Here is a 13364-nt window from a genome sequence, read left to right as displayed (position 1 = left end):
CATAACTACTGTTGAGTAATTTTGCCACGCCCATTTCAAAGTTCTCCGACTTTGGAATTTTCTTTAAACTTTGGTGCGAATTTGAGCATTTTTTTAGGCTTAAAAAGCCAATTCATTTGGCAGAGAATAACAAGAAGAATCCTTACAAATATAATAGGGCCTCCCATCGTAAGTGCCCGGGTCCCGAAATAATCCTTGTGATGTGTGTAATCACCTAAATTGTACAAATTATTGTTTTTTCTTAACCCTATAATGGGACCATTATATTTAAATACTTAATATTAACATTAGTAGCAGATCCTCTCCACTGTTTTTCTTACAGTAGTACAATCTTAACCTTTTGAATGTTTATGAAAGTGGGATCTAATGGAGGTTTTAGGGACAGAAGGAGAAGGAATAAGATAAATCAGGAGGCACTCGTTACTCTTAAATCTATCTATCCATCTATTTATCTATACCTGCAAACAGCCAGATCATACATGATGATGCACACTGTCGTCCAGTAGGTGGCGGTCTGCACCTGAAGCTGTTTGCGATCCGCCAGTAGCCAGAGAAGAAGAAGAAAAACAGCGTCTAAAGGAAAATGGCCGCCGGTCAGTGTGTGGATAGTGTCTTTTGGCTCCAACTATAGTTTCTAAGCTGTCCGGTGATCGAGCATGTGCTGTGTCGTTTAACGAGGGGAGCACGATGTTCAAAAAGGCGAAACGAGCGAACTTCCGTCGGAGGAATGAGTCCGACGAGGACGAGCCGGAGGAGGGCCACCAGCCCCCGCTAGCGTCCGCATCGCTCGGGCCTGTTATGGAGGAAATCCCGTTCATGGAGGTTTCCAGCAGCGGCTTCACCACAGCTCCCAGCAGCGCGGACGGCTACCACAGCAACGGCTTCCTGTCAAACCTCCACAACGTGAGACCTGTCAAGAGGGAGAAGAAAGTCAAAGAAGTGGTAGCTGTGGTGCCGGCTCCCACCAAAGCCAGTTTGCTGAGTTTCCACGATGACGAAGGTAACGTGCTAAAGCAATGCTAAGTCAGCTAGCTAGGTGATCTAAGCTGGAGAAAACGTGTTGTCCTCACCGGGCTTTCTTTCTGCTGACCCGGATATCGTATTAATGTTTGCATTCACTGCCACAGATCAGTACTTTTCTTTTGGATTCCAGTTCTAGCAACTAAACGCGGGTTATGTTGCATGATGCACTGCGCTCACTCACACTGTCTCGTTTGTAAACAGATGGATCCGAGGTGTTCAGGGTGAAGAAATCCTACCACAGCAAGAAGATCGCCAAACAGCTGAAGAAAGAATACAAGGATGATTTGGAGAGATCTGGATGTTTCAAGCAAGAAAACAGATCAGGTGGGAGTAGGAGCACACTGTTCATGTCTCCTGTCAAGTCTGCTGGCACATGACTGACCAATAAGAAAGCCTTAATGTGCCCTGCTCAACATCTCAACATGCAGCAGCAGGCAACAAGTAGTTTAAACTTTGACAATGTGCACCTTTTAAAATCTATCAAGACAGGATCGGTCTCTGCAAAGATCAATTCACCTTCTCATTGCATTATTATCCTCAAAGTCCAGTGTGTAAGGTGCAGGAGAAAGGGCTCTATTGGCATGAATTGAATATCAAATATTCCTAGAGATGATTTCAAATGTGTGTTTCATCAAAATTGTACAATTGTTTTCTTTACTCTAGAATGGGCCCTTTAATATTAACATACTTTATATTTACATCAGGAGCGGGTCCTCTGTATGGAGGGAGCTATGTTTTTTACAGTGGTCCAAACTGGACAAACAAAACACCTTTTGAGTTGAGGGGTATTCACCTGCAACATTAAACTTCACCACTAGATATCACTATATTCTAAATACTGAACTTAAGAAAAGATTGTTTATCAGAAATATTGATTGCCTTTTTATATACAGATCTGTATACCTATTGACTTGTGTGTTTGTGTATCCTGTTTTCGTAGATGCAACACCTCATCTTTCCATGACAATCAAAGAAGAGGTCACAAGTGCTGCAGGTAGTGAGCATGGGGAGGAAGAGATGGAGGTGGACAGTACAGAAGAGGAAGAGGCGAAGAGTCAAGTAAGCCAGACACATAGTCAGGTGGCCAAGACCAACAACACCGGATCATCTTTCAACACGCTTTCCTCCCTCGGCAGCCTTAAACCAGGTAGCACATGCTTGTTCAGTGTTTTGACTATAATCACTGGCACATTTTTGTAGGCTAAGGGTGTGTCTGTGTTTCTTTATCAGCCTCCACCACACTTTTCACACGAAAAAGATGGTGTCATGTTTAAAACTTCAGAGAGGGAATGGAGCTGATAGTGAATTTAAAGTGTTTATCTGGGTAGTTCAGCCAAGCGCCAGTATAAATTATATTTTATGTTTGGAAATTAAAAAAATTAAATCTGGGGAGCCAAATGCTTTGCTTAAGTTGTCAGTAGAGGAGGTTCTGGATCATCATTCAGCAGTAATCACCAGGCAGCATAGCCAAAGTTTATTGAGATAATTATTTTCTACACTTTTCTGACAATTTTGCATTTATATTCTCTTATCTTAAGAATATGGAAAATATTCTATTCAAGTAGTATTTTTTCTTTTTACCTCATTCTGTTCAGAATAGGTATAGGGAGGGCAGTGGGAGCACTTGGGTGACAGGTGTGGCTTTAGGAATAGAACGTGGTTTGCATGACTCACAGTTGGAGGGCCTGTTAACCGAATTTTGCACCAGTCCTTGACCCCCCTTTAAAGAACCTCAGTATCAAGTCCAATTTTTATTTTAGGTGAGATCCCTGATGCAGCATTCATCCATGCTGCCAGAAAGCGGCGACAATTGGCTCGAGAACTGGGGGGTGAAGCTCCGTTGGTAGACACAGAGACCCCCAAGAAACGTCAGGTACGAGAAGACCAAGATGTCAGTGACGACGAAGAAGAGGAGGAGAAGAGGATCCGCTTCAGCGGAGTCAAGAACAAGACCCAGAGACAAAAGATTGCGGAGGAGATAGGTACTGTTATAGCTACAGTGTGCCAACCAACCAGCCATTGATTTGTACAGTCCTGTTTTAAATCACTTTGTTACTAAGACATGAACCATGCCTCTCCACATTCAGGTATCGATGGAAGTGATGATGAGGCACTGGATACAGGTCAGGATGAGGAGGTGAGCCGCTGGGAGCAGGAGCAGATTAGAAAAGGAATCAGTATACCCCAGGTAAGCTTTACTTCATCTGTTAACAGCTGTAAAACATTTAGCCTTTCTGTAAGACTGACAATGAATCATTAGCAATTTTGACAACTGATAAACCAAATTATTTGTCAAGCATTGATGTCTGACATTTTAAGATGTCACATTCAGTCCCACCATTTAATAGACTAAATGAGTGTAAATAACTATTACTTGCAACCCTTATGAATTGTTATAGGAAGCAGCATGTATGTGAGTTGTAGTGGTAAAAGGTTTGTTTATTTGCCTTGTTTCTCGGTCCAGGTCCAGAGCAGCCAACCAGAGGACAACACAGTCTACTACCAGAACAGCTATGAGAGCCAGGCCTATGGCTCCCACTACAACATACCTTTCACCTACAGCACTGTGGCCCCACAGACTGGCAAGCCAACTGGGCGAGCAGACAACGGCTCTGTTCACTACGGGGCTCCTATTAGTGATCTAACCCCAGTAACCATTGATCTGGTAAAGAAACGCCTGCAGGATAGGTAGGTTCAGTGGAAGACCGCTCCAACATCTAATATGAGTTGTCAGCTCAAGCTGCTGCCAACTCTTTGTGCTGTGGTCCTGAAAACCCAGCAGACCAGTCCACAGACCTCAGGGCCAGAGACTCCGGTTCAGCCATCATTCTAACACATTGTCGCCTGATAATCTGTTATCATGATTTGTGTAATCGATGGATGCACTCTGCAAACAGTCAGAATTTAAAACTAGATTAGCTCTGTGTTTCATCAGTCTGGTCGAAGTCATCCTTTCTTACTGTCTTCCCCGTATGTCATGTGTCTGTAGACTCGGCCAAATGCACGCAGGCCACAATGCAAACTCCAAGCGCTACAAAACGATCGAGGAAGACCTAGCTGCCTCTGAGAGCGCCATTCAGCAGCTGGAGGGCTCGTCCAATGATAATGCAGAGCAATATAAATTCTTGCAAGAGATGCGAGGGTATGTTGGAGACTTGCTTGAGTGTTTCAATGAAAAGGTAAGGGAGAATTTGTCTGCTGTCCGATTAGCTGTTTTGTGTCTGTGTGATCTCTGACCACTTGATGTGGATTTTAAAGAGATGAAATGAAATACAAACCATCGCGTAGAATTAATGAAGAATCATAAAAAGCCATAGTTATTTTTCGTACAAGTTCTGAAAAACCAGTGTGACTAAAGATTAGTTGTTTGGAGCACTCAGTATTTGCCAGTTAAATCACAACAGCTTATTTTAGTCAGAAATATAACTTTGATCTGTTATCTCAGTAACAGACTTTTATAAATTGTTTTTCTGTAGAAAAAAACTCAGGGTGTTTAATGTTTTCAATGTCTTTTCATCGTTACTCATACAGTGAGTAAACAAAGTTATAAGATGAGTTGGTGAATTAGGACGACCCAAAATAGTGGTGCAGCTAAATATACACACAGGATCTGTAACCTGTCTGCTGGATCTGTTTAAAGAGGTAGAGTCCAATTTGGAAAAACATGATAAAATAACGTCTCTAGCTCAAACTATGTTCTCTACTCCTGTAGCTGCTGACTTAATGCATGGGACAATAACTAAACCTTGATCCTGCAGCAGCAGAGTTGGAACTAGATGGAATGGCCTGTCAGCTGACGATATTTTTTACGCAACCTCACTAATGTCTGTTTTAATTCTGTCAGGTGACTCTGAGTGCACAGAACAATGTGACGGAAACGGGACACTAACCATCCATTATCAGCATGACTTAGTATGGAGTCCATTATTACAGCGTAAAATGACTGGAACTGTATGTTGTCAGTGTTGGGTAGAAACCTTCGAACACAGATTAAGTGGTTCAAACGCATTCATATCACAAGACATCTAACTAGGCCTTTATGTGGGTTTTGGCTGATTAAAAGTCCAAAGTGTTTCTACTTCGTCGAAACGGATATTTGATAGAATCTCAGGCTTCACCCGACACTTACAATATTTTGCTTCCAGTATTTTATTGTCCATCATGCTCCAGCAAGACATCCCCATGACTCGGAGTCCCACTTTTGTTTGGATCAGAGGTCACAGAAGGCAATATATCTTTCAGGTGCCTGCTGTCCTGGAGCTGGAGGCTGCCATGCACCAGTTACTAAGGCAACGGGCCTTACGACTTGTCCAGAGAAGACAGGATGATATTAAAGATGAATCGTCGGAGTTTGCAAGCCTTTCAAGTCAGTCCATCTTGAAGGTTTTTATGATTTATTTGAACGGCCTCGTTAGTTCTCTGTATGCGAGTGTGTGTATGTGTGTGTTATTCACATCCTTGTTTCCCACCACCCCCGTTATGTTTCCCTCATTCGTGTGCTTGAGGGTGATTGACATGTGGTTTTGAGTGAGTGAGCGTGCACTTGCAATAGAGATGTTTTACTGGAGGAGCTGCTTTGGCTTCTGTTTAGTGGCTGAGTCTCACAGTCAGCTGGGTGCCTGTAACTCAGCGCAAGCACTCAGTCACTCAGTAATGATGAGAAAAACGTTAGCGACTTATCCTCTGTCACTTTCACTGTAACATGTAGGAAGTTGCGGACAGGTAAGTGACTAGAACATGAATGATATCCAAATTATTTGTCACAAATAGGATTTTTGTATTGCTGCTGGTACATTTAGAGCAATGTTTGAACTTGTGTAATAAGGTTTTAAAACAGTCCTCGTGCCTTTCTGATCTCAGAATATCTTAATATTGAGTGTCCATACTAAAACTAGATTATGGGTTGTCTCTGCTTTTCATAACTGGTTCTAAAATTGTTCCTGTCTCTTGCAGATAAAGCTGTCATGGCGCCTAATTTAGACTCATTTGGTCGTGACCGCGCAGCATACCAAGAGCACAGTCGTCAGAGGAGGATAGCAGAAAGAGAAGCTCGACGGTACGAGGCGCATTTGCACTCGGAAGATCTCTCACAGATTCCATGTTTCAGACTAGAAAATGCAAAAAACTCATATCTGACTTTAGCCTTGATTATTGGTTGGTTTGCCTGATCACAGGTAATTCAATGCAAAACAATCCGACCATGGTTTTAATAGTCTTCCTTTGTGCTTGTGGGTGAGTGCAGAACTCGAAGGCGACAGGCTCGAGAGCAGAATGGAAAGAGGGCCGAGCACAATGAAGGCTTATCGTCTGATGATGAGGAGACGTCTACCGACATCACCAGCTTCACCATGGAGAAAGGTTGGTCATGGAATTGCTGCAAAAATACAGAACCAACCATTGACAGCAACATTAGACATTCTGTTGGTCTTCACTAATTAAAGTAATTTTTCTCACCCAGATCGTATCAGCAGGGAATGTAAGAAAGCTTTTGAAGACGTGGTGGACGATTTTCATTCTCTTGACTGCATCAAATCCCATTTTGAAGTGTGGAGGAGGGAATACGCAGACTGCTACAGGGATGCTTACATTGGCCTCTGTCTGCCCAAACTCTTCAACCCGTTAGTCCGCATGCAGCTTATTACATGGAGCCCACTCGAGGTAAGAGGAGATAACACTTCATTGTTCTTCAGGCTAGAAATGTAGGAGCAGCAGAAAGACAAATTAAAGAAAACAAACATCGCCGGATGAAAATGCAGTGTCAGAAACAGAGAAGACGCAGACGAGATGTCAAAAGAGCTTTTGGGGAAAAGGGCCAATGTCGGTGTTAATGTGCTGTAACCAAAAACACGTGATCCTCTCAGCTGAATTAATGCATCACATCCTGCGCCACTCCTCACCTGAATGTGCTGAGGATTAATGTGTAGCTGTGAACGCGTCTTAGCTGAGAACCTCCTGCTGAGTTGTATGTAGGTGAAGCCAACTTGTGGAAAGAGTCCGATCCCAATTCCTCCTGACTACCTCCGGAGCTCATGTCTAAAAACGGCTTCCATGATGGCTCCGCTGTAAAAAGTTGCTCGCACAGTTTTGAAGCAGAGGATAGCATTCATAACATAAATCCAAGTAGCCAATTGCTGTTTGTTAATCAATACTTTACTATTATAATCAAAAATCAACATAACAAAGCAGCCAGCTGTATTTACTGGTCAGCTGTTTGGCTGGCAGCCAGTCAGTGCTAACAGAAACCGCTGAGAGGGGCAGCAGCTGGTGTGTGTGTGTTGTCCAACATGTTGAGAAACGGGTTTAGCTTATTTGCAAACTCCTGCTTCCTGCCACAGCCAGAACAGATTATTTTTCATGTGCAGAGCCAGAGACCCATTCACTCCTACATGCCCGCTTCTCCCCATAGCTGTCCTGGGCCTTCTTTCTCGTATTGTTACACAAACACTGGACTTTTTAGCAGGCAACAACAAAACTGAATATACTCTGAGTTGTCTCAAAGACCAGGTTCCAGTCTGTGGTCTCTTAACAGTAATGCAGATTAGACAACCCCTTCTATTACACGTTGTGTATCAGGTTGTAGTCTGTTCCACCGAGGAGGCAGTTGAGCTCCATGCCTCCTTCATGTTGGCAGAGCCCAAATATATGTTGGTACTCAACGTAACACTTTCCTTCTGTGAAATGGTTGTCTGAAGTTCTGAAAGATATTTTGTGTTTTGTCTTTCTTGCAGGCACAGTGTGCAAACTTTGAGTACATGCTCTGGTTTGAGTCGCTATTGTTTTACGGCTTTGAGGAGAACGGCACGCTGCAGAAAGGAGATGGAGACGCCAGTTTGCTGCCCGCTATCGTGGAGAAGGTCATCCTCTCAAAACTGACAGGTAGGGGAACCAGCTCAGCAGCACCTACTGTAGTATCCTGTAGTCCAGTAAACAAAGTATGAAGTGTTGATGTTTGGTTTTTGGTTTGTGTGTGTCAGTGTTGACGGAGCAAGTGTGGGACCCACTATCCAGCAGTCAAACAGCCAGGCTGACGGGCTTCATCCACAGACTCATGAAAGGTTACCCCACTGTGCTGCATGGGGACAATCGATACACTGAGGTACTGTCCACTCTCTCACTGCGTATATACACATGATGTACTTTGTCTGTAAAGTATAAGACTACTTTGGCTCCTGGGTAGAAAACATTGTCATCTTGATTTCTTCTTTGCATCAGGAACTTTTGAAATCTATTGTCTTAAGGACGAGGCGGAGTCTGGATGAAGACGTCTTCCTTCCACTCTATCCCAAAAAGTATGTTACACAATTGTTAATATTGCACGTTGTCCAGATGTGATTTCTGCATCTGTGTTACATTTGATTACTGACTGGGTGTGTTTTTGCTTCTGTTCAGTGTGTTGGAGAACAAGAATTCTGGTCCCTACTTATTCTACCACAGGCAGTTTTGGTCCTGTGTGAAGGTATGTGGACACACTCATTGTTCTCCTCTGAATCTCATCTGACTGACTTAAAGAGGAGAATTAAGATAGTTCACAGGGTGAAACATTGAGATGACCAGGGTCAGGCACACCTACTGAAGTCCAGATATTTTGCCAAAACTTTCCCGAGTGGCTTCATGTTAGATCGCAAATGTCTGATTCGGTTGCTCCCGACATTATCCGGAACTTTTGCCGCCGTCCCCTTAGTAAAGTGTAAAATCTCTAGAGTTACCCCATGTGAGAATATGTCATAGTACACAGCAGAGTAGGGACGGGGGGAAAAATCGATTCAGTTACGAATCGCGATTTTTGTGTATGACGATTATAAATCGCCATGCTGCCTCCAAAATCGATTTTTAAAGCATAGCCTTCTTTTTGTTTATTTCAAAGTTTATATTCTAATTAAACTTTTATTCATTCTATTTAATTTACCTTTTTATTTATTGTTTAAAAGTAGCCTAAGTGGCATACATTTCTTAATCTGTCAGTTTGTGTGCAGTTTACAGGGGCTATACAATAATAGGGCACATTTTTATTTCTTTTCTCTGTTGGCTGCCCGGCAGTCATTAAGTTAATGTTAATATTTGAAATAAAACTTGTAGAGTTGTAAGTGAATTTGACTGTGTTGTATTTTAAGGTATGATTTAACTTTTTTCCATGGTCCAGTATTTAAAAATAACCAAAAGAAATCGCAGGAAATCATAATATCGAATCGCAATACATATCGTATCGCCACCTAAGTATCGTGATTGTATCGTATCGGGAGGTCCCTGCCGATTCCCGTCCCTACAGCAGAGTGGGGGTTTGTGTCGATGTTTCTAGAACTGACCCACACAAAAGAGGGGGGGGAAAGGTGCCAAACCTGTAGAAGAAAAGATTTCAGATTGGAAAGAATGAGAGCTTTTGATGATTTTATATTTAATTTCCTGCTGCATGTCACGGAAATGTTCCTGTTGTGAACGTGTCTGGACCCAATTTTTCAGACATTTTTCTAAGTTCACATCTAAAAACTGCTATCATCTTAGTCCGTGCAGGTCCTTGATTTGCATACTACGCACTGATTGCAACATTTACACCAAACAACTACATTGATAATAACGTTTTGTGCTGTGATGCTCTTGCTCCCACTTTGTGCAGCTGCTGGGAAACATGCTGCAGTGGGAAGGCATCTTATCCACTTCCTGCCTGAAGGACCTGGCGTTGGATAGCACAGTCAACAGATACATTCTCTCTGCGCTGCAGACCACAGAAACGGTGGAAGACAATGTTGAGAAGTGCCAGAAGGTGGGAGACGCATGCCGTTTTCTTACCATTTCAGGATTCATGTTTAAGCATACTGAATTGTGAATGTAGCCAGATACAAGATTTGTTTTGAAGTTTTTCTGTCAGTAAGAAACTTATTTTTAAAAGAAGGGGTGAAAGATCTTAGAAGGTTTTGTTTGTTTTATCTTATATAACAAATGCATTGATTTCATAAAAGGGGAAGTTAGTTACTGCTGCTTGTTTCCACACTCTTTGAAAAGGTCAACATATACAAGGTTACACTGACAATCTGTATGTATTTGTATATGAATGAAGTCAGTTTGTTTTATTTCAATCAGTAGAATGGGATGGGGTGACTTTCCACTCTATATCCTGTTACATACCGTTGTCATCATAAAACATGAGCTACTGCAGGACTTATTTTCTTGTGTAACTGACCATATGGCCGTGACACCTCCATGGTCCTGTCTACACCTCACATTTACATATTTACAACAATATGAATTCCACACATCTAGTTCAGCGATAAGACGGCTGCATTATAACGAGCGGGCTGAGAGGAGAAGTGCAACTCAACAGAAGGATCTCCTTTCTCAGATGATTTGACTCCAGGGTCAAGTGCAGAACTTTGTACTAGAAATGTACGATATGATTTCCTGTTTAACCAGTTAAACAATTCCGCTCTCTTAACTCAAACCTGCAGAGTAAATATTGATGGCAACTTGTTTCATTATAGTTTGAAACTGATGCAGATTGCATTAGGGCCATATTCTTTAACAATGTCTTAATATAGAGATTATTTGTTTAGGCACTTGAGCAGTGGAGACCAGTTCCTCTCCTGGATCTGACAGTTTGAGAGGAGTTTGTCTTCTATATCAACATTCTCTCAGCCCATGTCAACGAGAGCGGCTTTTTTTTTTACAGCCCGCAGCTGACAAATACACCTGTTCTGCTGCTCAGATTTATGACTCACTAAACAGGGGCCACCGAGTTTCCGTCTAACGCGTCCTTGTACCTTCCTCAGGTGGTGGAGTGTCTGCCCGTGCACTGGTTCTCTGGGCTGAGGGGCCAGCAGACGTTGCCTCAGTTGGAGCCGTTCTGTCGGTACCTCACCCACCTGGCGAGCTCACTGCACCGCGGCACTGTCGGCTTGTCTGATGCGGAGCGGCGCTCGGCCAAGTAAGACACTCTGCTAGGTTCTGTATATACAGCTCTAGAGTGTTTGTCAGTTCGGGGATGTAGGATTCTTTTATAGTCCATGTGCTGGAATAACAATGCTATTTCAAGTGCATGAAGTAGCATGACAAATATTCCGTAATAACAATTTATTAAAAAGACTCTTCAGATCAGTATCTTGAAGTTGTGTTGTAATTCTTTGGATATGTGCTCACACTTATTCTCATCAAACCCACGTCTGCCAACAGGGATCAAATCCGAGAGGTTGTGAAGATGTTGGCCCGAATGAACGCCCTGGACCACATCGTCGCCGTGGCAGCAGAGCATGGCATTAAAGACATCAAACCATTTCTGGACACCATGTCATAGAAGACGTCTGAACAGCAGCCGCCGATTTGTCTCCTGGTATTTTCAGCACATCAAATGCCAAGAGATCAAAACGACGTGTGAGAGACTTCAGTGAAAATACTTGTAAATATTGTGAATACTGTACAGAGAGGTGTCCTGGCACACCTATCGGCACGGGACTGATGCTGAGACCAGGCCTTGTGTTGTCAGCACGAAACAGCAGCAGTGTTTTAAATGCATAATTTATTAGGAGTCAACATTTGATATGAATTACTGTACAATAGAATCACTATATTCATCTTGGATATGTGTAAAAACCTTCTCCCCAAACATACTTTTCCGTATTTGCCAAAAGGAGTTTGTAGGTGGTAGAACCTGCACACAGGAGTGTCAGCTTGTGTCTAGATGAATGCTCTTCGATCCCCTCTTCATCTTACAGCTCGCCCCTGCAACCAACAGACGTTCCCCACGACCCTGCCACAGCTGAATGCTTAGTGATGACATTTGTAAGACTTTATGTTTTAGTATTCTGTTTGCCTGTGAATAAAATATTCATTTGAGAGATCGATGTGGAGTTTTCTGGTGACAACTGGGGTTAAAGGGACTGAAGTCCACTATTGCTCCCTCCGCCAGGGAGGTTGTTGACAAGATTACGCAAAACACACTGGCAGCTTTCCATGAAACTTGCTGGAAGGTTTCAGGAAAGAACCTGTTAAATTTTGGTCTGGATCCAGGTTGAGAGATGGGGAGTTTTTCAAAATTTTCAGAGATTTGTAGGAGAATAATTCATGGATCTTGATGCAATAAATCATTTTAAATTTGTTTTCATTAGTACAGTCTGAGTACATTTCTAGTGAGCTTCAATTTATGAATGAGGATTTTAAATATCTTCTCTACAGACTGAGATTGAATCACCATCATTGATTTGAAGGATTTATTTCATAGGAAAGTGACCTGATATGTTAAGCAGCACCGGCTCACGGGTGGGCTGGTGCTGCCGATAAGCCTCAAACAGTTATTTTCAGAACTGCCTTGTACCGCTAGATACTGATGCAACATATCATTCTTCCGATTCGACTGATGTAAACCATTTCAAGATCCGATAACCACCTCTGGTACAATTAACGTCTTAGTCAAGACACTAACAAAAAAAACAATCACAAAGTCGACGTCACTCACCTAAGAAGCATCATATTAATCCACAGATCGATAACATTCCAACGAAAACAGTCTTGGTACATTGCCAAAGGTCCAGACGATCCAATCCAGTAACATAATCAGTCCAAAACACACTATTACATCAAAGAATAGCCACAGTCAGCTGTTGCGTAATCTCAGCGCAGCCAGCATCAAGATGTAAACAACATGAAAGATGTTTATTTGTATAAATTTTAAACCATATGACCTGTTTTGCCTCCTTTATATAAAAGTATGATTTTGAGTGTAAAAGTAGCCTTTTCAGCCTAGTTGGTTACCATAGTTCCAAATGGCCTTTGTGGAAAACGCCTAGACATGACCTTAGGAAAAAATCGGTGAAATATTCATTTTCTGTGGTATTGTTATCAAATTTAAACCACGGCTAGTCAAGGCTTCATGCTAGGGTCCCAGTGTTTTTCCAGCTCATAAGTCCCAGCTAGAGTCATCTGCAGGCATCTGTTTAAGAAAAAATATTCAGGCGGAAATAAAAACCTTCTACTTCACTGTGTTCCAACTGCTATTACTCAATGTCAGTAGCACTTAGACTGATGATTCTGACTGTTGGTGGGGGAAAGTTCAGAATGTTACCTTTCAAAGACACCAAGATCATGCATGTACTCCAAATGGTTCAAAAACAGCTTTTAATTTACTTTCGGTACTCCTCAGACAGGCATTTTAGGCGAATCTCACCCGCTGCTTAAGAGGTTAATGTTCTCTAATCATCTCCCTACGTGTCTGATGATTAAACCACACACCTCAAAGTGAAATCACAGTCCTGGCTGACTTCTTCCCTCCAGTGGCCACTAGGGGCCGTCTGGTCTATCTGCGGTTCGTGGCTGCTTCACCACAGTAACACCAGTGAGTAGGCGGGGCTGTTGGTGTA

At 42.5% G+C, this 13364-nt stretch overlaps 1 protein-coding gene across 1 annotated transcript; it reads left to right on the top strand.

Annotated features, from left to right (window-relative positions):
• The first annotated feature begins 573 nt into the window (after window positions 1-573).
• paxbp1 (PAX3 and PAX7 binding protein 1) lies at window positions 574-11850 on the top strand. Its single transcript, XM_061085620.1, has 18 exons — window positions 574-1000; window positions 1225-1347; window positions 1964-2170; window positions 2784-3005; window positions 3111-3211; window positions 3488-3711; window positions 4013-4202; window positions 5266-5389; window positions 5977-6079; window positions 6266-6381; window positions 6482-6681; window positions 7752-7899; window positions 7998-8119; window positions 8236-8312; window positions 8413-8479; window positions 9635-9781; window positions 10785-10939; window positions 11185-11850. The coding sequence occupies exons 1-18, from the start codon at window positions 688-690 to the stop codon at window positions 11303-11305; spliced, it is 2760 nt and encodes a 919-aa protein (XP_060941603.1). The 5' UTR covers window positions 574-687; the 3' UTR covers window positions 11306-11850.
• Window positions 11851-13364: the final 1514 nt, after the last annotated feature.

This window comes from Limanda limanda, chromosome 14 (genome assembly GCF_963576545.1).
Source record: "Limanda limanda chromosome 14, fLimLim1.1, whole genome shotgun sequence".
NCBI lineage: Eukaryota > Metazoa > Chordata > Actinopteri > Pleuronectiformes > Pleuronectidae > Limanda > Limanda limanda.
The sequence above is the reverse complement of the archived record's forward strand: the minus strand, read 5'-3'. Positions and strand labels throughout refer to the sequence as shown.

Bases quoted from the DNA above. Each gene is read 5' to 3' on its own strand.
- paxbp1 (XM_061085620.1), top strand. From the start codon at position 688: ATGTTCAAAAAGGCGAAACGAGCGAACTTCCGTCGGAGGAATGAGTCC. The intron at 3,006-3,110 runs GTACTGTTATAG...CTCCACATTCAG, and splicing joins AAAGATTGCGGAGGAGATAG to GTATCGATGGAAGTGATGAT. The intron at 3,212-3,487 runs GTAAGCTTTACT...TTCTCGGTCCAG, and splicing joins AAGGAATCAGTATACCCCAG to GTCCAGAGCAGCCAACCAGA.